Source organism: Trichechus manatus, unplaced genomic scaffold (genome assembly GCF_000243295.1).
Source record: "Trichechus manatus latirostris isolate Lorelei unplaced genomic scaffold, TriManLat1.0 scaffold00151, whole genome shotgun sequence".
NCBI lineage: Eukaryota > Metazoa > Chordata > Mammalia > Sirenia > Trichechidae > Trichechus > Trichechus manatus.
In genome coordinates this window covers 5,433,834-5,457,674 of record NW_004444087.1, presented here as the reverse complement: position 1 = coordinate 5,457,674, position 23,841 = coordinate 5,433,834, and the positions used below count along the sequence as shown (strand labels likewise).

The following is a 23,841-nucleotide window of genomic DNA, read 5'->3' as shown; positions in this document are numbered from 1 at the left end:
TTACCTGGTTTTGGTATCAGGGTTATGCTGGCTTCATAGAATGAGTTTGGGAGTATTCCATTCTTTTCTATGCTCTGAAATACCTTTAGTAGTAGCAGTGTTAACTCTTCTCTAGAATTCTAGTTTGGCAGAATTCTCCATTGAAATCGTCCGGGCCAGGGCTTTTTTTTGTTGGGAGTGTTTTAATTACCTTTTCAATCTCTTCTTTTGCTATAGGTTTATTTTGTTGTTCTACCTCTGTTTGTGTTAGTTTAGGTAGGTAGTTGAGTTTCTAAAAATTTGTCCATTTCCTCTAGGTTTCTGAATTTGTTAGAGTATAATTTTTCATAGTATTCTGTTATGATTCTTTTAATTTCAGTTGCGTCTGATGTGATATCACCTATCTCATTTCTTATACGGGTTATTTGCTTCCCCTGCTATTTTTCTTTTGTCAGTTTGGCCAATGGTTTATCAATTTTGTTGATCTTTTCAAAGAACCAGCTTTCGGTCTTGTTAACTCTTACAATTGTTTTCCTATTCTCTATTTCATTTAATTCTGCTCTAATTCTTATTTCCTTTCTTCCGGCGCTTGAGGGCTTCTTTTGCTGCTCTCTTTCTGCTTGTTCCAGTTGTAGGGTTAATGTTTTGATTTTGGCCCTTTCTTCTTTTTGGATGTGTACATTTATTGCTATATATCAGTTCAACTTTTTACAGGCATGGAACTTATGACAGTAATTACAATAATTGGTTGTGTAACCCTACCCTTAATCAATGCATGTTCCCTATGTCTGAGAGGCCATCCTCACCTGCAGAGTCAGAACAAAATGACCTAAAGCACAAGAAAGACACCTTTTGGGGCTGGAGGAATTGACTCTGCTGGATTCATCAAAAAGATTGGAAAGCAGGTGATGAAAAGCATAGAGGACTCCACACCTGGCAATGGTGCCAATCCAAACCTACCTCAGGATGCAATCTGGAAGCTCAGTCTAACAACCCAGAAGAAATCAGGCAACTGGCAAGATCAGAACCATCTGAGGTAACTTACCACAGATAACCCAAGAAAGAGAATTACAACTATAGATCAGGAGTGCCAATTCTGATGTCTTATGATTTCTGGAACTTGATGTTCTTTTTGCTTGCTAATTTTATCACCCTGTGTCTAATGATTAGCAGGTAAATTCCGCTGGTACTAGTTTTCAGGGTCGATGAAAAAGGGGAAGGCTTGGGGAAGTACAATCCAAGTCAAGTCAGAGAAACCCAGGGAAAGCACAATGTAGACAGTGGCTGCCTGAATCCTTGATGCTACCGGGGAGAAGGATGAGACACAGAGTGAGCTGAATCAAGACAGACATTGGCTAGAGCTTAACTCCATAGGGACCTGTTGTATGGAATCCCCAAATGAACCTGGGAGCTGCTTTCCACCAAGGGGCAAGCTAGAAAAACATTTAAAACCACCAAGTTACAAGTAACCTGGAAACACCCCAGTGTCTTCTACACCTGTAAATAAACAAGGGTGGCCAGAGACGTTCCGAAAAGTAATTTAAGAGAGACCTGATATAGCCCTTACCTTCAGTTCTGCAACAAAAGTATTGGCCCTGACAATGTCCAGGGTTGTCACACCAAAGATTTTATTGGGGTTATATACTCCACGTTTCTTGAAAACTTCTGCTGTGATTGGGATGGTGGAGTTAACCTAGTAAATACAAGAGAGAGCATGATTTGCCCTGCATTCTGAGAGCAGAGACAAACGAGGGGAAAAATCGTCTTGTCAGACCACTAACAAGTCCTAAGCTGCCAAATTAAATTGTCCTAATAATTTTGTTTATAGGCAGGTCACAGTGGGCACACTTCCTCCCCTAAAAAGGTGCCTTTTTTCTCCTCTCATGTAAACAAAGAAACCCTTCACTGCAGTGAGTGCTTACTCCCTTGGTGGACTCTGGTCCCATACTTCAAACATGCACGTAATAGCTGTCAACCTTACGCACTGGCTGGGGCTCACGCCCTGAATGGCTTGATAAAAGACAGATAACAAACAGCAAAGCAGATAAGGACAGCAAAGCACAGAGGTTAAAAGCTCAGATGACCAAGGGTCAAATCCCAGCTCCATCTGTGTGGCAACTCTGGGCAAGTTCCCTAAACTCCCTAGAAGCTGGTTTATCTGTAAAATGGGGGGTAACAACAACTACCATGAGGTTGTGAAGATTGTTGTTAGTTGCTGGCAAGTCCATTCTGACTCATGGTGACCCCAAATGTGCCGAGTAGAACTGCTCCATAGGGTTTTCAAGGCTGTGACCTTTTGGAAGCAGATAGGCAGGCCTTACTTTCAAGGTGTCTCTGGATGCGTTTGAACCACCAACCTTTTGGCTGGTAGTCCAGCACTTACCCATCTGCACCACCCAGGCCCTCCTGTTGTCAAGATTAAATGACTTAATATGTGGCAAGTGCTTAATATGGTACTTGGTACACAGAAAGAAAAAAAACAAAAAAGCTAGGTTTGTATTAAGCACTAGTTAGTCAGCTCCCTAACCAAAGAAACAGCTGCTGTCTACTTTTAACCAACCACACCTGAGGACAAGCAAGCTAGTTTGGGAAAGCAGGATCCTCTTCTCAGAGGACATGAACACCAGCTCTAGACATCTATCGGTGGCTACCTCCTTAGTCAACATCACTATCACTGCCCTTTCACCCAGATCCTTATTGTCTTCAGCCAGGAGGGAGGGATAGAGAAGGCTGCTGTTAAATGCAACACAGGGCCCTGCTAAGTCAGACTTGGGAATCACAGCTGTCCTCTTGTTTAGTAAAGACACAGCACTAGGAGTTTCTGAGCTGAAAAAAGAGTTATCTGCAAAAATCAGTGGGCAGAACCTGGGGTGGCTGCATGTGCATGAGACTATGTCTGTTGGTGTGAGGGGAAAGGGGATGACGTAGAACAAGGAACTGTAAACCCCGAGTAGAGCACAGTCAGAGGAGTTACTAGATTACCACTATCATCGCTGAAAGGAACCTCTAGAATGAACTATTTTCTAGGTGGGGAAACTAAGACACCAACAGGGGAAGTGATCTGCCTAAAGGCATACAGTTAGAAGTGGAAGAACTAGGTTAAAACTCATAGACATTTAGATCATGCCAGAAGCAATCACTATGCCCTCGTTAATTCTTCTGACTTAACCATTTTGGCACATTAATCTGATTATTCTCACTGTAAGCACACTAGCATACTTTAGCCGATAACGGTGAGCTTCTAGCACAGTCTCAGCAGCCCACCTGTAAGAGCTAAGCCCAGCAGCACTTACCGGATTTGCAATGATGCAGATCATGGCTTCAGGACAATGCTGGGCACAGGCAGCAGTCAGGGTGGCCACAATTGTGGCATTGGTGTTGAACAGGTCATCCCGTGTCATGCCTGGGAACAATTCAATTCAAAGTGTTCACAAAGAGCATGACGAATTTCCAAATATGTGCCAAGTGTTGTGTGTTAGTCGTTATAGGAAATTAAAATACAAGCAAGACAGGACCCCTGTTTTCAGGTAAGTCTACCTTGTAGGAGAAACAATCCAGTGTGACAAGGGCCATAACAGAGGTTATGGGGGTGGAGGGTGCGGAGGGAAATCAGGGATGGTGACTTCTGAGAAAGATCATCAAGGATTAGTAACAATTCCTAAGAAGGGTGGAGGAAAGGGCGTTCCATGCAGAAAAAACTGTGCACAGGAGCCCAGCAGTGTGTCTGGGGAATGGTGAGACCAGGCAGGGAGAAATACAGCAATATGTGAAGGGCTTTAAATGCCAGATCAATAAAGAGTTTTGGTTTTTTAATCCCACAGGCAATGAGGAGCCTGTGGAATTTTTTCTGCAGCAGGGATCTGATTAAATCTTTTTTTTTAAAAGGAAAACTACTTCTCTCACCTAATTTATAGGGAGATGCTAGACAAGGCTTTTAAACACACACCTGGTTTTCTTGGGACTCCCGCTGGAATAACCACCACATCGCAACCTTTCAAGCTATCTGGCAGCTGTTCAGGTCCGAGATAGCCTGAGAAAAAACATCCCATTAGAGCAATTTCACCTTCGCTGAGCTAGAGATGCTATCACATCTATGAGGACAAAGTCTGGGAAGGACCGCCCCACCTGGGTTCAATGCCAACCAAAAGCCCCAAGAAAGGCTAGACGGCCTCACCTGTAAAGTGATTGCCTTTTGTTGACAACTACTGCCCTGTGAGTCTGACAAATTCTGGATGGCAGGGATGTTCCCCTTTCACTCCACTTTCCTCTAACCTCTCCTTGCTCAGGCCCCTGCTTCAGACAACTAGTACCTCCGTGTCCCGAACTAGATTCTGCTTCCGCAAAGCCAATCCAAGTCATGTGCCTGTCTCGATCCTATGGGCTAGCACCTGTAAGTCATTCTCACCCTCCAGTTAGAAGAGCTGTTTATTCCACTTCACTATCATCCTAACAAGAACTCTACCTGACATCAGATCAGCAGGCACAGAGGCCATAGATGAAAATGCCCCGTGCTGATAAAAACGAGACTCTAAATAAGTCTCTATCCTGTTTATTCCCGTCATCTTAGGAAAAAAGGCTATTTTCAAAGATTTCAGGGAAATGTGCTCCAATGTCCAAAATCTGCTCTGATTTTTGACTAACTTCTTCCTCACTGCAGGAGCTGTCAGAAACGCACCTATAAAGCCCCAAAGAAAATGAGCAAATTCAGAGGAACTACAGAGGCACATATAAATACGTGACTTGACAGTCACCTCCTAACTCAGTTTTCAATTAGCAATAAGGTATTATGTCTCATCTATCAAACAGGACATTCTCATATACTGCTGGTAGAGAAGGAAATGAATGCAATCTTTCTGGCCAGCAATTTGGTATTTTCTAGTAAAAGCTCTAAAATATTCACTTCTACTTCTAGGACTCTATCCTAAGAAACAAGATGAAGATGTTTATCATGATTTATATTTTCATTTATTTACCTCACCTTGTACTTATCCTTGTAGTAGAGCAAAACAGTAAATAGCATGGGTATGATAAATAATACGTAATAAATTACAGTACAGCTTTAAAAATGATTTAACCAAGAATCTGGTGACACGGGAAAATGTTGATATAATGTGAAGGTAAAATAAGCAAGGTAAATAATTATGAATTACTTCTAGAATACCTATATTTACCTAGCAGCACAGATACCACCCTGCTGTGGAAGGGACAATTTCTACAAGAAGGCTGTGCTTTGGAGAAGCTGGCAAAGGTAACCCTGGGGTGGAAGGTTGGCACATGGCATGGAAAGGGAGCCTGCAGTACACCAGGGAATAGTACTCTATTGCCCCCAAATCCTTGCAGAAGGTTCCTGATAGTTCCCGTCCACATGCTCAAAATACTTTTTAAATTAGAAAAAATAAAATAATTGGAAGATCAGACCACCTTTTTCCTAAACACTGCAGTTTAACTAAACTTTATTGACCCAAGTCCAAAAAGGTATAATCATTTGTAAAATTTAATTCTAAGATTAATATGGAAGCCCCAAATCTTAAACATCTAGTTTCCTTTAAGAATCTTCCTCTAAAGCTTGAACCCTGGTCTACTGGAGAGGAGCAGTGAAAGCTCTGCAGGGTCAGCACACCTAGTACCTTTCACAGCTGCTCTGGTCTCGATGTGGCTCAGATCAGCAGCTACTCCAGGTGTATGAGCAATATCATAGAGGGTCAGGCGGCTCACCAAGGGGCTGTTCTTCAGGAGAAGTGAAAGGGGCTGCCCGATTCCTCCGGAAGCCCCCAGCACAGCTACTTTAGCATTGTTCTAAAAAGAGGCAAGGAAAAGCACTCTTAAGACAGAATCAGCATCAGAAGGATTCACATGGTATCATGCAAAATACTGCACTGGGCCTCTCTGACTGCAGTGGTGCCAAAGCAATATACAATCACTTTACTTCTACCAGTTCAACAGTCAGGTTTCATCCAAAGGTTTTGATGTTTGCCTCGGGAAATCTTATGTCTACAGATTTTGTGACAGTTAGGGTCATACTCCAAAACCCTTCTGAAAAATAAAGAACAAGCCTTACTCAATCAAGCAGCTGGACTGGCAACTGCAGCCTTACCTTCAATCTGCAGTTTTAAAAACTGTAAACAAACATTTGCCGGGCCAGCCATTGTAACTGGGGCTGCAGGAAGGGGACGAGGGGTTGGGTGCATTGAGAGTCGACCAAGGGAAAAGAGTTGTAACAGAAGTACTGAGAGCTGAGGGGGGACAATCCACTGTTTGGCAAAAGGGGGAATCACAGAAGATTTCACCGAGGCAGCAACATCTTGGCTGGAGCCTGAGGCAGGATTAGAACACAAGAGGTGGAACAGGGAATGTATATTTTGAAAAGGCTCCTTCCCAACCCTACCAATTGCTGGGTCATAGAGTAACTCCACGTCATACCAAGTGAGACAGATATGTGGTCTCAGGCTCCTACATCCTATACCAGTTCTGAAACTTTGGTGCGTATCAGAACTATCTGGTAAGCTAATAAAAGACCACCGAGGCCCAGGCTCCTTGAAGTAGGACAGGGTCTAGGGCTTAGTACTTTTAATACTGAATGATTCTGATACTAGAATCACTGTACCACACCCAGCTAAGCAGGAGAAAGAACAAGTAGTAGGTGGTGATACAGTTCAGTGAAGTCACTGGCCCCCTGGAGTGGGTGTCCGAAGAATCTATAGACTGCTTCATCAACATCTAAAAGACAAAAGCTAAAAAAATTTATACCAAGTTATTAGTCAACTTCAGTCAAAAGACTTGACTTTCAATAACCACAGCTAAGTATATCTAACAACTGGTCATCACCTAATCCTATTCATTCTCGCTCTATTGAAACATAACTCACATACCATACAGTTCACCCATTTGAAGTGTACAGTTCCATAGTTTTTAGTATATTCACAGAGTTGTACAACCATCACCACAATCAATTTCAGAACATTTTTCTTCTTCCCCAAAAGAAACCCCTGCTCATTAGCAGTTATTCCCCATTTCCCCATAACCTCTGGCAAGCACCAATCTACTTCTTGTGTCTATAGAATTGCCTATTCTGGACATTTCACATAAGTAGAATCACACAATTTGTGCATTTTGTGGCTGACTGCTTTCATGTAGCATAATGTCTTCAAGGTTCATCCATGTTGTAGCATGTATCAATACTTCATTCCTTTTTATGGCTGAATGATATTCCACTGTATGGATATACCACACTTCTATCCATTCATAAGCAGACAGACATCGCGTTGTTTCTGCTTTTTGGCTATTATGACTAATGCTGCTAGGAACATTAGTGTACAAGTTTTTGTGTGGACATGTTTTCAGTTCTCTAGGGTATACATCAGGAGTGGAACTTCTGAGTCATGAAGTAACTCCATGTTTAACTTTTTGAGAAACTGTGAGACTTTTCCAAAGCAGCTGCCTATTCATCGTTTAAGGCTCATCTGCAATTCAACAGGCAATGACTTCTGACCTACCACATCCCCGACTGACTAGCTAGCACCAAGGAGGAGATGTGCAAGGTGAAAGGATGGGGGTTTGAACTCACTCAGAGGTACCTTGGAATAAAGGCCTGGAATCTGCTTCTGAAAGGTCAATCACGAAAACCCTATGGAGCACAGTTCTACTCTGCAACAGATGGGGTCACCATGAGTTGGGACTGACTTGATGGCTACTAGCACTGGTAGTGTGGTAAGTGCAACAAAGGCAGGTACTAGGAAGAGTAGCAGCACAAAGGAGAAAATAAGACTCTGTGAGAGAGGGTTTTTGAAGGATGAGTAGTTTACCAGGTGAATGCTGCTGGGAGGAGAAAGAGATGTAAAGTAGTATGGCCCACTGAGGGGAAGCAGTTCTAACAGTTCTCTGTGGCATGAGCATTACTGGATGCATGTGGAGGAGGGAAAAAGGTAGGGCCAGAGCTGAGGGCCTAGAGTACTACGTCTAGTCCCTGTGGGCAATGGGGAACCACTGAAGGACCTCAAGCTGGGAAGAACATGACCAATCTGTATTTTAGAAAGAGGTGAGGCAGAGTAGAAGATGGGCTGGAAAGATGCAAGAATGGAGGCAGGGAGATTACTGCCTGCGACAGTCCCAGCACGATTCAAGGGCGGCATAAAGGCAACAGAAGCATAAAGTATGGGTCATTATGAGTGATTTGAGGAACAGAATCCATAGATTTAAGTCACCTCTCCCCCTCTTTAACCATCCAAACGAAGAGCAGAGGAAGGAAATCTGGGATGACTCAACTGCTGGCTTGAGTCTTAACAACATTGCCATTAAATAATAGAAGGAACTGCAGAAGGTAAAGGCTTTGGGAGAAAGGATGAGTTCAGTTTTGCATGTTGAGTTTGAGCCACTTCTTTCTCTCTCTCACACACACGTTATCAAGTAGGTCCCTGGGTAAAGGGGTGCAGACCTCAGGAAAAGGGCTTGGGCCGGAGGTCATAGCATCATTCGGATTAATGGAAACCACAGGCATGGACAAGGCTTCCAGGGATCACAGAATGACAAGCAGACTAGGGAAAAACCATGTAACACCAGCATTTAAGGGCTAAGAGGAGGAAGAGGAGTCTATGAAGGATGATGACAAATGAGATTTAAGGCCACCACCACCCCAGCCTTTCTTAACTAATTCAGTGACTGCTTCTTGGTGGCCTTTGCTATGAGTGGCAGTGTTTATAATACAGGGACACCTTGGTCTGAAACTCAAGTCATCCAGCAACCTCATTTATTGGTGTTTGCTGTGCCAGGTCCTGAGCTAAGTTTTTCATCATTTCATTATCACAATAATCCTATTAAATGATATTAACAAATCCATTTTATAGATAAGGAACTGAATCACAGAGAAGTTGTACTTTGCCCAGACTCACAAAGGCAGCAAGTGATGAAGCTGGGATACAAACTGAACATAGTTCACTCCATTACTCAGATCCCCTTATCCTCTAGGTCTCATTCGGCCTAATCAAATTTCTAACCAACCTCAATGAGCTTGTTTCTAATCCTAAACTCACAAATGAGAAGGCAAGCCTATATCCCTGGGCAGCAGGGGGCCAGGCAGCTAGCAGGGAGGAGGCTAACAGAGACAAAAGCAGATAGAAGAAAAAGTACTGTGTGTGCCACCTAGGGCAGTGGTCAGCTCCAGGTCCTGATGCTATCAATGCATTATGTTCTACAGTAACTGATGCCAGCAATACTGGGCTTATTAAAAAACAAGCAAACCCGCAGTGTAATCTGCTCAGAAAGTTAAACTCTAGAAGTATATACTACAACTAAAACTTGAATTGAAGCAGTTATTATTTTTAAGTTGGCCCTTTAAAGGTGGACCCTTGATTTCCCAGAAAACTAGCCAGAACAACCCATTTCCCGAAGGTTCTGGTAGTCTCACCCACCTCCAGGCAAGTCACTCCCATATCTTGTCTCTAATCCTAGGGACTCCCAAATTCCAATTTTGCATTTCCAGTTCTGTTACACATTCCACTGGCCCCACAAACCCAACTGTCTAAACTTATCCTCTCCACCAATTCCACCCCTGTCCCCAGTGGTACCTGTGTTCTCCCAAATTCAAACCTTCAAAGCCAACTTCTACTTCTTTCTCCCTTATTCCAGACACCAGTTAGATCATGAAGGACTTGGCATCTGAAATGTCTTTCCATCCTGCCCTCGTGTTCCATCCCCATTCCATGACCTAATTTAGGCCCCACCTCCAAATCATCCTTCCTAAAAATCAAAGTTTTAATCATTTCACTCCATTGCTCTACAATCTTCTAAAGCTCCTCATGTCCAGATTACTCAGTCTGGCCTCCAAGGCCAAACAAGGCACTGATTCCAAAGTGGGGAGCACATGACAACCCCACTGGGTACAGGATGAAAATGTTAGTTTGTGCTTTTATTTTTATGTAACAATAATTAAATTCTATCAAAAGACAGACTGACTGTGGCACCCTCACTCACTCAGGTCCTAGTGTGAATCACTCCTGTATGGTTCATAAGATGAACATACCATGGGGGGGGGGGCGGGCGGTGGTGGTAGACGGATGACCTCCTCACTCATTTCTTTGCTTTCAGTGTGTTGAGGTGATGTTACTATTTGTATAAGACGTCATCAGTGCAATTAGTCTTTATAAAAACATAATCCTTAAGTAGTGGTATCTTTACAATACTTTGTAATGAGATGAAAATTTTGTGTATTACAGAGGTTAGCTCATGATCTTGCTGTAAAAGAGCTGTCTTCCAAACTTGCTGACCTTTTCTGGGTTAAGGAGTGGCTGCCAGCAGCACACTGCTTAGCAACTGTTTAAAAAATGGATACACAGCAACAGTTACTTCATCTACAGTTCTGCTTTATAATGTCAAATACAATGCTTCATAATATTTGATTTTAAAACTTCTATTTTTGTGTTAAAATGTATACGATAGTACAAACAGGTAGGAATAAAACACATTGGGAGTGTGTGCTTAAAACATTTTTGCTGTTAAAAACGCAAGATCAAAAGTCTGGAGACCAACGTACCATTTGGCTCAAGTCCATCTTTCTGACTTATTCAACTGCCTTCTCAACATCTCCACTTGTATGTCTAACAAGCATCTGAAATGCAAAATATCCAAAGCCAAGCTCCTGACATCCCTTCCGAACCTGTTCTATTCCAGCAATCTTCCCCAGCTCAGCAAATGGCAACTCCAAGGCAGGCCTAAATCCTCATTGCCATCCATGACTCCTCCTTCTCTCATCCAATCATCCATCAGCAAATCTTACTGGCTCTAACCTTCAAAAAATTAAGCTATGCCTTACCACCTCCACAGGTGTCACCTAGATTACTGCAACGAGCTCCTAACCTGTCTTTCTCCCCTATCCTCAAGGTTTTGTTAAACAAGAGTAAGATCAATTCATTCCTCTGCACAATATAGCCTCCCATGGCTTCCCATCTTCAAGAAAAAGCCAAAGTCCTTACAAGGTGTGCTCTGACTATTTACCCCACTGCCCTCTCCCCAACACTCCTGGCATGCTCCCCTTCAGGTCCTCACCGCTGCTGTCTTCTGGCCTGGTATACTCTTTTTGTATGATCTGACCTTTGTTTCCTTTAGGGCTTTACTCAAATGTCACCTTCTGGGTGAAGGATCCCCTGGCTGACCTAAAATTGCAACCCTCCCCCACAAACCCAAGCGCCTTCCCTGCTTTATTTTTATCTTTGGCACTTATCGCTATCTAAGATACTTTGTAATGGGAAAACAGACAGTAAGTAAAACATACAGTAAATTCCATGAGAACAAGGAGTTTTGTTCATTGCTGTATTTCTAGTGCTTAGCTCAATAAACACACCAAATACACAAAGACCCCATCGATATTCAATCACTCTTCCCCCATGCTGCTTCTGTTCTTTGCCCTCTTACCTTTGGTCCCCCACCCCTCAGCAACCATCATCACCTCCATGTGTCCTAAGTTCACTCATTCCTGGCCCATCTCAAGTGCCACTTCTCATTCATCTCGATACTCCTGCAGCACCTAGTACAGTTCTTGTTAAGCAGGGATATTCAGCATACTTATAGTCATACATTTACTTTTTAAACAAATAGAATAAACAGGAAACTGAACTGAAGGGCTGAAGTTAAATACATTTGGAATCCCCTTCAATAAATAATCACCTCCCTTTTGGGGGTGGTACTTATGAAGCAATGACATATCTCCTGGGTTCTCAAACTTTGACTGTATTAGAGCCAATCACTCTGCACACTTGGTAAAAATACAAAGACCCAGGTCCTATCCTATGTCACTGACCCGCGCCTCTGTTCTTTATTAGCTTTCAGGCCATTCCAACACACACCAAAGTTTGAGAACCACTATCTAGAAAAAGATGGCTAAAATGGTCCCAGACCAAGTCATGCACTGTCACCACACCTAGGGACAGGGCCCAATTGGCCCCCAGCAGGAAAGATCTTCAGAAAGGTCCTGTAGCCCTTTAAGAGGAAACAGAGTCTTCACACAGGCAAGGCTTGGTGATCCAAAAGCCACTGACAATGGTCAGGAGAGCTGAATTATAATCCTCTGGCCAAACTGCTACATAACCTTGGGTGAGTGATCTACCCACGAGCCTTAGTACGTCTGTATTATGAAATTAATGATGCACATTATTTCTTTTATTCGCACACAACTCATACGGATGCTGCAGGTGAATGAGATTAATCCCATCAAAGTACTGTGCGAAACTACACAAAACCGTAAATTACTTTCGGTCCTAAGGCCCTGGCTTCTCAACCTTGAAGTGCGTACTGACCAAGGTGGGGGGGGGGGGTCCAGGAAGACAGCTGGCGAAGCGCACCGGCCCTGGAGCTGGGCTGCCTCCCAGGCTTTCTCCCCCGCACTTCCTGCCAAGTGCCACAGCCTCGGGTCAGTGCCAGGCGTTCCTGTGGTCTAGGCTGGTCCCGGGACCAGGGCTGCTCCGTGCGCAGGCCGCCCCCCGTCGAGCCTACCTGGGCCGAGGTGCTGAAGCTGCGGCGGAGAGCAGCGCCTGCAGGCCGGGCGAGGGCGGAGAGCATAGCTAGGCGGGAGGGCGCGCTACGGCGGGCGACGGAACTGGCGGCGAGCAGGTCACTCGAACGACCTCCACAAGACACAAGACCTCCTCGCTCCGCTCCGCCTAGCCTCGCGAGACTGGGCTGGCTTCCGGTCCCGCCCCCACCTCCCAGATCTCGCGGTATCACAACTCCTACCCAAGTATAAGGGAGGAAGTCCTCGGGACGCCCAGGACTACCCCCGCGAGGTGGGAACGGCGACTGGAGGTGGGTCCTAGCGCGCGTTGGGTTCCTAGCGGCCAGTAGAGAGACCGGAAGGAGGAGGAGTCCGTGCCCGAGAGGTGAAAGAGGACCGGGTTTAGGCTTGAAGAACTCTTAGAGAAGCCGTTTTTTCTGGTGGGGCCTCAGACGGAGGAGGCTCTGACAGGGAGACCCACCAAGCTCGCGCAGCAGGTTAGGCCGAGTGGGTCGCGGATCCGAGTGCGGAGCTCAGCCAAACCCACCCCTCCTGCTCCTGAAAGCGGGAGAGGGATTCTGAGCTCTGGAGAGTAAAGGGGGTTAGGTGAGGCGAAGTCTTGGGAGTCCCGGGGGTAGGGTGGGGTGGGGTTGAGGATGGATGCCTAGCTCATCAGTTCACTCTGGAGCACCCACCTGCTCACACGCACACACACTGCCCACCCACCACTGCTTTCATCCCTCAAATGCACAGGCCTTTACGTAACAGTTCACAAAGCTTTAGAGACACCAGTACTAACACTGAGCACTGAGTTAGTACTAGGCAGTTCTACGAACTTTACAGGACAGCAGTCTTATGTTACAGCGACGAAATGGGTATAGGGATAACCTGCCCAGTCATCCAGTCCGTGCCTCTTCAGGTCGGCCCAGTGAAGAAACTGTGGCCAAGATTAGGTGAATTTGTTCAGAGTTCACCCAAATATAAAGTAAAGATATGGTTCCTGCTTACAAGGAGTTTATCATTTAATTTATACATTAAGTTATAAGCTTCATTTTTTTCATACTGTTTTCTAGGCATACATGTGTCAGACACAGTCCTTGCCCTCAAGAAGTTCAGAGTCACGTGGGGCAGATGAATGTATCACAGGTTGATGCCTTGATAGAGGAATGTTCAAAGCCAGTAGGGAATCAATGACTAAGTCAGCCAAGGGACAGTGGTTGGGGAAGCAGGAGCCAAAATCACATTTAGCACAAGCACTAAAGGACATACAAGGGAGCCCATGATGACTGGCTCATTCTTTTCCTCCCTCCCTTCATTTGTTTATTGAGCTACTACCAGGTGCCAGCCCAGTCTTGGAGCTGGGTATTCATCTTAGAACAAGACCCACACATTTCCTACCTTCAAGGAGCTCAAAGTCTAGTGGGGGAGACAGACACATAATTTGTAAGCAGTGTTATAAGGGCAACAATAAGAGAGTTAGTTATGAGGTGCATCTAACCCAGAATTGGGGCCGGGGTGGGGACTGTGTGAGAGAGGACCTCCCAGTGGGTGAACTATCTAAGCTGAGACATGTAGGAAGAGTAGGAAATACTCTACGGGGACCATCCAATCCTTGGCTGGGAATCAGAGAATAGTTCTCAGAGGAGGGGCACTAGGAGCTGGATCTTTAGATAGGTGAAAAGATGGGGAAACAGCGCAAAGAAAAACCTGGAGGTAGGAAAGCATAGGCCTGGATTCAGGGGACAGTGAATAGATCATTTCTTTTAAAGAGTGGAGACATGAGGACAAACGGTATCCTTCATCTTACCACTGACTGTGTTCTTTGGTAGTTGTTTACCCCTCTGTCTTGCTGCTACAACTGAGAGCCACTTAGGGCCAGTACTTTGTCTTTCACCTCTGTGACTTCATTGTCCAGCATATGACTTGCCGAGAATTTTGGGAGAGTTGAATGCTTTTAGATGAGGCTGGAAAAAGCAGGTTAGAAAACCAGATTGTGCAGGGCTCTTGAATGTCAGCTAAGAAGTTTATATTTTATTCTTTGGGAAGCAAGTGGCTGTCAGTGGCTTTTATGTTACCACCAGAACTGTGTTTGAGGAGGATTAGACTGCTAAGGATTCCAAGGATATAAGGTGGAGGGCAGGGAGAAGTTTTAAGAGACTATTGTATGAGATGATAAAGGTCTGAATTACGGTGTTGGTCATAGACATGGAGCGGATAGGGCCAGTGAGGGAAAGATCCCGAGGGAAGAGTGGATACAAATTCATATCCATTTGGACTAAGGTGGTTGAATGAATGAGAATATGGAAAATCAATCTGAGAAAAGGATATATGTACAGAAAAAGGGAAGCCAGGGCTTGGGTAGAAGGAGAACTGGCAGGAGAAAAAATAAAGAGCTTTATTTTAGATGGGCTGAATTGGAAGTGATGGTGAATTGTCCATATAGAAATACCAGTGGACAGATGGCAGGTTACTCCAAGAGGAAATTTAGAATTGAAACTCAGTAGAGTTCCAGGCTTGCTTTGTTGTTTTTAGTTGCCATCCAGTTGACTCTGACTCATGACAACCTTTTATGTATAACAGAACGAACCGTTCGTTGCCCGGTCCTACATCATCTTCGTGATGGTTGGTATGTTTGAGTCCATTGTCGTGGCTATTGTGTCAATACATCTCATTGAGGGTTTCCTTTGTTTTTGTTGGCCCTCTTCCAAACATGATGTCCTTTTCTAGAGATTGGCCCTGCTGCTGACATGTCCAAAGTAAGTGAGCTGAAGTTTCGCCATCCTCGCCTCTAAGGAACTTTCTGGTTGTATTTTCTCTAAGAGCGATTTGTTCATTTTTTTGGCAGTCCACGGTACATTCAATATTCTTCACCAACGCCATAGTTTGAATGCATTAATTCTTCTGTCTTCCTTTTTCATTATCCAGCTTTCGCATGTGAGTGGTAGAGGTGTGCTTTAGGCTCCTACATTTGAGGAGGAGCTTCTCTATTCCCACACCATGCGGGCTGTGGCTTCTGAGCCATCTGGTATTGGTGGAGGGGGGTTGTAAAAGCGTAGAGATAAGGGGCAGGAAAAGTCTGACCTGACTGTGCTTTTTCCTCTACTCACTGAGCTTGATGGGTTTAATAGCTAACTCTCTCCCATGCAATGCTTTTGTGGGTTCTTCACTGAGTCTCTCTTACCTCTAATTCCTATGACCTAGGTCTTGGTGCTTTCAACTGCTTCCTCAGCCTCTGATTTCTAGACTTCCCCCTCCCCTAGCCCTGCAAGGTCCATTGTTCTTCCAGGTGGCCGTCTTGGGCAAAGTCCCTTTAAAATGGCTTCTAGATGGCCCTCTCTCCTGCCTGTCCCACATCTGTCCACCGGAAAACACTTTATACACCTTTGCCCAACAAATCTGGAGGTGCAGGCCATTTCAAATGCAGCTGCCTCTCTTGCTTTGCTAATAGCTTGCCAGCCTCAGACTTTCCAGGCCTGCCTGGGTCCAGCACCAGCCTCTTTGCCTGCACACACTTCAGAGACACAGGCCAAGCTCTTCTGGGGGTTTTCTTCTAGTTTTGTGAATTGTTTGAAGAAAGCAGAGTCCTGTGAATTTTTGAAATTAGAGGGAAATGAGCTAATGGAAGGGGAAAGCTACTGGAAGGGGAGATGCTGAAAGGAGGAGAGAGAGAGAGGAGAAGGATTAGGTGGGCGAGGATGAGATCCCAGGATGGCTCATCCCTCTGAGACTGGAAGAAAGCCCAGAATGGTCAGCCCAGAAGGACACCAAGGGGGTGGTCGGTGGGGGAGGAGGATTCACACCTACTGGCCTTAACCTTCCCAGGCAAGAAATAGAAAATGAGAGAAATTGTTCCTTGGTGGTCCGAGGAGGGTTAAGAAGGTTTGGGTAACAGTGTGGCCAATGGGAAAATGAGAATGGATGAGAAAGGGATTAGCTTGTGGCTGTGATAGTCAAACCGAAGTTCTGAAGAATGTATCTACTATGTGCCCAAGTCCACATGGTTTCCCATAGCAAAGTCCTTGCAGCTCAGACCAAGGTCATGGATATAAAGGACTCACATCTGCCCACATCTGCAAATTCACATCCTTGAAGACATAAACACATGGATCTATACTAGTGTATGTGGGGATTTATTTTTATTTTTTATGGACATATAATTTACATACTATAAAGTATGCGAATCTTGAGTATTCACTTCGGCAGTTTTAAGAATTTACACCCTTATAACCACTCAAAGGGTCCCTGGGTGGTGCAGTTTGCTCTCGTGTACTAGCCAAAAGGTTGGTGGTTTGAACCCACCCAGTGGTGCCACGGAAGAAAGACTTGGCAATCTGCTTTTGTGAAGATGACAGCCAAGAAGACCCTGTGGAGCTTGTTTCTACTCCACAACGCTTTGGGTCACCGTGAGTCAGAACTGACTCGACAGCAATGGGTTTTTTTTTCTTTAACCACCCAAAACAAGCTATTTATATATAGCTTGTATATTTTAACATTTCATTACTCCAGAAAATTCCTTCATACCCATTCAATCAGTCGCCTTTCCAAGACAGCTGCTTTTTTTTTTGGCTTTAAAGAACAGAAATTTATTTTCTCACAGTTCCAAATTCAGGGTCTTGGCCCTGTCAATTCCTTCCTTGTAGGTAGTCCCAGGGGCTCCTTAGTTCCTTGGCTTGTAAATGATCCTAACATGACATCTGTCTCCCTCTGTGTATGTGTATCTCTGTGTCTAATCTGTTCTTTTTTTAAAAAAAAAAAATTTATTTTTTGGTGTTGAGCCAAGACAGCTACTTTCTGATTTCTATCACCATAGACTCATTTTGCCTGTTTTTCATTGTATAATTTTATATACAAATACAATGAAACCGTCCTCACCTCACCCCTTTACATACATGAGCCACACACATCCATATATGCTTACTGTTTTTTTTACCTTACAGTGGACTTAGACCACAGTTATGGGATATCACTGATTTTTGCTATCAGGTGCATATATTATATGCTAACCTATCTCCTCTTCAATCCTGAAATCGTACCTCAAACAATTTTTTAGCTAAAACAAAGAGAAAGGTGATAATTGTTCCACCTTTGCACAGGAGTTTTATGTATTTCCTTCTAGGTGCTCTAGGATATTGGAAAATGGGGGCTGGCCATATATTTTAAAACTGCGCTGTATTTAGAGAAATAGCTTTACCTTTTAATTGTGGCCCATACCTGCTGGAAGTCAAAGGACTTGGCTCTCCAAGATATATTCCAATAGAACAGCTAGGAGGTGGTGGACCAGTGCCTGCAGAGGCAGCAAGATGCTGCTGGGCAAGAATCTCCCAAGAGCTGAGAACCACTGACGGTGGCAGATCTGAGCCTGGAGTGGAGTCTTCAGTCCTCTAGGCCAGCCAGCCAGCAGTGAAGTGAGAGCAAAGCTGAGTCCAGAGCTTGGGCAGGGCTGAGGACTTGTGTCAGAGAAGCAGAAGCCCAACCAAGGAGTAGAGGAGATGCAAGTGCTGGAGACTGTTAGAGGAGGTGAGGTCAGACAGTGGGGGTTCCAGTCTGGGGGAGATAGTGTTGTAGTTCACCAGCCTCTCCCTCTGACAGCCAAGTTGCTGCATGGGTAGGTCTTGTTACCCTCACAAGACAGCTTGAATGCCTCTCAGGTATAGTGGGCCTAGGTTTGGTGATGAGAGTCCCTGGGTGGTTAAGATGGTTAATGCACTCAGCTGCTAACTGAAAGGTTGGAGGTTTGAATTCACCTAGAGGTGCCTCGGAAGAAAGGCCTGGCACTCTACTTCCAAAAAAATTAGCCACTGAAAATCCTGTAGAGCACATTTCTACTCTGACACACATGGGGTCACTGTCAGAGTCGACAGCAAATGGTTTCACTGCTTAGGTTTGGTGAAGTGCAAGTGAAAGCTTGATAGAAGACGGGGGCAGAGATGTGGGCAGCTGGCCCATACTTGTTCCCCCCAATATACGGAGTGACTGGAGTTAATGAAAGCAAAGTTAGGAAGTTACAGTGGCCCAGGCCCCAACCTTTCCTTCTTCTCACTTTCGTCTGTGCCATAGGACCTGCTTACTCTCTGAACTGAGAGACAGATATCAGGATGACTTCTGCAGCCTCCACAGCTCTGGGAGACAGCAGCCTGGGACTGTGCCACAAGCTTTGTCAAAGTGCAGGCCACAAAGGCTGGGATCAAGGAAAGACTAACCAAATCCCTTAAGATCCTTACCCTGAGGCAATACCAGAGATTCTCAGGTCTTAAAGATTGTGCCAGCTCCTGCTCTGGTCTTTGGCCCAGATTCTCTGAATGATGCCTTCTGTCTGCTTGGCTTGTACCTTTCTGAGGACCCTAGATGAAGTTGAAAAGGGAGAGATAGGATGGGAGTGAAGGAACTTCTACTTCCTAAGCACCTGCTATTTGCGAGGCCCAGTGCTTGGCAATTCACATTGGTTATCTCAATGAAGGGAGTCCTTGGGTGGTGTAAACAGTCCATGTGCTTGGCTGCTAACAAGGGTTGGAGGTTGAGTCCACCCCGAGGCACCTTAGAAGAAAAGCCAGGTGATTTACTTCTGAAAAATCGCCACCGAGAACTCTATGGAGCATAGTTCTACTCTGATACACGTGGGGTCGCCATGAGTCAGAGTCAACTTGACGGCAGCTGGCTTTATCTCAATTAAACATTATGACAATCTCTTCCAGGATGTATTATTGCCTCAATTTACAGATGATACCTGTCACTGTGTTTAAGCCTTGGTCATCCTGGCACAGCTTGAGTTTCCCACAGAGAGCCACAGCACTAGTGGAGTTGGCTACGGGCACTTTGACACCCTCTATTCTCAGACTTGTATCTGTGTAGTTCTGGTCCCTGTTCAGCCTGAGCCCAGAGAGGTGCTTATGGTCTATGTTCTCCAGGACCAACATGAATAATTCCTCTTCTCCACCAGAAGCAAATGCCCACCTGGACTGTCTGGGGGCTTGGGGAGGCTTGGCAGCTGAGCCCTGGACCAAGGCCCCAGTGTCCTGGAACTCCTATGAGAAGGCCAGTGGTCAGGTCAGCCCCAGACTCTGACAGCTGTGCTAATGGAATGGAAGACCTCAGGCTTTGGTCAGGCACAGGGAGGCAAGAAGGGCTGGGGCTGGCCAGTTGCCTCCTTAGTCTCAGGCTATGGCAACCCCTGATGAAACATCCCTTCCCAGATGGCTTTTTGCCATACATAGACATGTACTCTCACTGGAGGTGAGCTTGCCAGCCCAACTTCTTTGGGACCGCTCTGGGCTGACTGGGAGAGAGCCACACATAAGCCTCCTGGTTCAGCCAGGCTTCCCAGTTCAGGCCAGGTTATCATAGGGAGGGTGGAAGAACACTTCTGGTGGTGAGTGTCCAGAAGAGCACCGGGCAGGGACAAGATCTGTGCTGACATCTTCCTCTCCTGACAGAGAGTAAATGGCTTTGCCTTTCACTGTGTCAATTTCTGCTATGAGTCAATTTATAGGAAGATCTACCTCTCTCTCACCCCCATCAAGCTGGATCCCCAAGAGGTGCTTACTCTAATCACCCTTCCCAACCCCCCTTCACCAACAGCTGTCACCCTAAATGACCTGGAGCAGCTCAGTCTCTTAAGTCCAGGAGCTGTGCTGTGCAGAAAGAGTCCTAAGCAGGATATTTAAGCTGGCCATTTTGACATTGCCGTTTTGAACAGGTCAACCAGGAAATGAGACTTGCTAGAAATAATCAATGCAAATAAAACTCATGGCAGCAGAAACTATACTCTGCAAACATTGATAAAAATCTGATTCAAGAACCAAATCTTTATTGTAAGAAGCACGCAGGAAAGACTTGATCTTGGGAGAAACGATTTTGGTTGAACAAAATTGAAAGTGAAAAATATTGGAGTTGGTTAACTGTGCAATATAAAAATCAATTAAGGAATTAAACTGGCTTAACGGAATTCACTAAGGAAAATGCTTTTGGCAAAAACGCATAAATATTAGTTTAATTCTGATTTTAATTTCTTTTTTTTTTTGTATAAGCACAATGTCAGAATATTCTTAGGGCCAAAATGGTAGAGTCAAAACATCTTAAACTCTTCAGAGTTCAGAGTTGCAGTGAGAGGGATGGTTACTAGTACTCAGCCCTCCACCCACCCAGGCTAGCCATGCCCCTGCCCCAGCTCATGGAGATATTTCCTCTCTCAAAATCATGCTGTTAGGGTCAGGGACTCCTCCCGCCCTTCTATCACTTGACCAGCTGGTGAGGTGCACTTCTTTCTTGACCAGGCACTTAGGGAAGGAAAAGCCTCTGAAGGAGATTCCTAGGGCTGGGCTGTTTACCCAGGAGGCCCTGAGGCAGCTTCACCATCCCTGCGCTAGTCAATGAGGAGATAGAGATTGTAATGGGGAAAGGAGATGGGGACTGAGGGCAGTCTCCAGCCATAGGAGGCAGCTTTTAGGTTAGCTTAAAGAGATTGTGGGACTGGATACAAAGTCCAACTTTTATTCCTTATACTTACTGCCTCCAAATGTTTTGGGGATAGGGCTTTCAGAAGCATAGTACTCAGGACCTGCCTGGGGTGGGGTTGGAGAGGTGCTTAGGAGGAATCTATACTTTGAAAAAGTGTGGCAGCCAGCCAAGATGGCCTCCATTGGTGAAGGCAGAGATGGTAACAATAATGCATTCTTTCAGCAAGTGTTTATTGGGCATTACTTTGCACCAGGTAAATCCTGGGTACTGGGTGTGGGCATAGCAGTGAATAAGACAGGCAGGATCCCTGCCCTGATGACCATACATTCCAGTTGGAGGAGACTGACAATAAACAAGTGAACAAATGAAGAAGACAATTTCAGCTAATGTAAGTCTGTGAAGACAGAGAAACAGGTTGATAAGATAGGTACCCAGGGTTGGGAGGTCTATTTTAGGTTGGGTGGTCAGAGGCTCTCTGAGGAAAGTGTCATTTGAGCTGATGTAGAATGACTCAAGGAAGGCAGCCATACCCAGATCTGGGAGAATGGTGTACCAGACAAAGGAGAGAGCAAGAAGAAAGGTCCTAAAACAGGAATGAGCTTGCTGTGTTAGAGGAGCGAGAGGAAGATGATTGGGATCTGACAGCAGCTGTAGTGCAAGACGAGGCCAGAGAGGAAGGCAGGGTCTCACGTGCCCTGTAGAGAAGTCTGGAATTTATCCTAAGTGCAATGGGAAGCCCTTGGAAGCCATTAAGCCATGAGTAGACATGCTTACTCATCTTTTAAAAAGATCACTCTGGCTGCCCTGTGAAGATCAGACTGTAGGGAAGCAAGCAAGCAAGAAGTCCCATTGGGAAGTATTGCATCATCAGGAGAGAGGCAGTATCTTGGCTAGGATGGTCACCTTGGAGATGGGGAGAAATGGATGGATTTGGAATATATTTAGGGGGTACAGCAATAATAGAATGGATGTAGAGGTTGAGAGAAAGAGGAATCAGGATTTTGGCTTGAGTAACTGGGTAGATAATGGTGCTATTTATTGAAACTGAGAGGACTAAAAGACAGATATTGGAGGTGTGGGCATGTGGGAATTAAAAGTTCTCTGGCCATGTTATATTTGAGATGCCCGCCAGACATCCAAGTGGAGTCTGAGCTCAGTGGAGAGGTCAAGATGGGATAAAACTTGGGAGTTATTGGTATATAAGTGGTATTCAACGGACTAGATGAATCACGTAGACACTGGGTCCTAGAGTGGTGGTTCTCATTCAGGGGCAACTTTGCACCCTCGTAGGGCACATTTGGCCATATCTGGAGACATTTTTGGTTGTTACAACTTGTGTGTGTGTGGGTGCTACTGGCATCTACTGGGTAGAGGCCAGAGATGCTGCCAAACATCCTACAATGCACAGATGAGCTCCCTACAACAAAGAATTATCTGGCCCCAAATGTCAGTATTGCTGAAGTTGAGAAACTCTGTCCTAGAGTGAAAGTATAGATAGAGGACTTGGCCCAGGGACATTCTTACATTAACAGGTAGAGCTTCCAGCAAAGAAGAGCAGGCAGGAAAAGTTTGAGAAGTAGGAGGGAAACCTGGAGAGTGTGGCATATTGGAAGTGAAGAGGACTTGGGAGGAGGAGTACTCAACTGTGTTAAATGCTGCTAAGATCCTGGATTGTTTGAGCACAGAGAGACATGAGTAATGGATTAGGCAAGATGACCTAGTTGATGACCTTGATAAGAGTAGTTTTTGTGGTTTGCTGAGGATAGAAGCTCTGGGGGAGAAGATTGTGTCAATAGCCAGCACTTCCTGAGCATTTTCGTCCTGTGGTCCCCTGATCAAAATGCCTTGCGTGTATAATTTGTTAAATCACACACAACAGGTAGGTACTATTATCCTTATTTTATGGAAGTGGTGTTACTATTATTATCTTCATTTTACAGATGTGGCAGCAGGCACAAAGAGGCTAATCTAATTCCTCCCCAAGGTCAGGCAGCTGATAGCAAGTGGCAGAGCCAGGATTCAAGCCTAGAGAGTTTGACTCCAGAGTCAGCATTCTTAACCACATTATTGGAGGTGAGGAGGCAGAGGCAGTGACTGAACACAACCGTTTGAGAAGTTTTGCTGTAAAGGAGAACAGAGATAGATACAAGAGGATGTTTGTGTGCTGATAGGAGAAATTGATGTTGGAGAGGAGACTGAGAATGGCGGTAGTGAAGTCCTGGAGAAGGTGAGAGAGACGCAGGGCCCAAGCCTTTCCCGAGAGCATGTACTGGTAACTTTGAACAGGAATCTAACTATTTTGAGCAGGATTACCCCGGGACTCAACTTCTCCACACCCACACCGTTTTCTGGCCTCCAGAGGCCCTGATCTTCTGCTTCTTGTAGCCCCCCTGAGAAAAGGGAGCATCTCTGCAGGAAGCTGCAGTGCAGGCCCAATCCTTAGCCATCAGGATGTGTATAGGGCACCAGAGACGGGTGCCCTGGAACCAGTCTCCCAAGAGCACAAGAGCAGCAGACTTGTCAATACCCCTAGCAGCAATTCTCTACCCTTCATTGACTGTCATGGTCCTTAACAGTCTGCAAGACTCTTTACAAGGGGACCTATATTGGCCTCTCCAGTGTCTTCACTCATCATTCTCCTTTTAACTCTCCCAGTGGCAGCCATTCCAGGCTCCTCCTAACTCTGTTAGGTACTGAGCTTTCTCCTGCCTCAAGGCTCTCTGCCTGGAAAAAATGTTCTACAACAATGAATCTGTGAACCATCTGATAACATGGATGAAAGTGGAGGACATTATGCTGAGTGCAATAAGTCAATCACAAAAGGACAAATATTGTATGAGACCTCTATTGTAAAAACCCATGAAAAAGTTCCCACACAAAATGTAACAATCTTTGTTGGTTACCAGGGATGGGAGGGGTGGCGGGGGGGA

General features: G+C 45.1%; 2 protein-coding genes across 3 annotated transcripts in view; one reads left to right on the top strand and one right to left on the bottom strand.

The window, feature by feature from the left end:
- Window positions 1-12,631, bottom strand: part of MDH2 (malate dehydrogenase 2) — a 21,359-nt gene extending 8,728 nt beyond the window's left edge. Inside the window, exons 1-5 of one of the 2 annotated variants that reach the window (XM_004385940.2) lie at window positions 12,460-12,631; window positions 5,607-5,775; window positions 3,926-4,009; window positions 3,273-3,382; window positions 1,547-1,672 (exon numbers count right to left, since the gene is read on the bottom strand). In XM_004385940.2, the coding sequence (XP_004385997.1) occupies window positions 1,547-1,672; window positions 3,273-3,382; window positions 3,926-4,009; window positions 5,607-5,775; window positions 12,460-12,525 (555 nt within the window). In that variant the 5' untranslated portion in view covers window positions 12,526-12,631. Of the gene's footprint in view, window positions 1-1,546; window positions 1,673-3,272; window positions 3,383-3,925; window positions 4,010-5,606; window positions 5,776-10,504; window positions 12,031-12,459 lie in introns of those variants that run through there. The other variant, XM_023740259.1, reaches the window with a different exon arrangement.
- A 55-nt stretch (window positions 12,632-12,686) lies between these two features.
- Window positions 12,687-23,841, top strand: part of STYXL1 (serine/threonine/tyrosine interacting like 1) — a 55,620-nt gene continuing 44,465 nt past the window's right edge. Inside the window, exon 1 of the mRNA XM_004385939.2 lies at window positions 12,687-12,768. The gene's annotated coding sequence lies outside the window, so the exon portion shown is untranslated. The remainder of the gene's footprint in view (window positions 12,769-23,841) is intronic.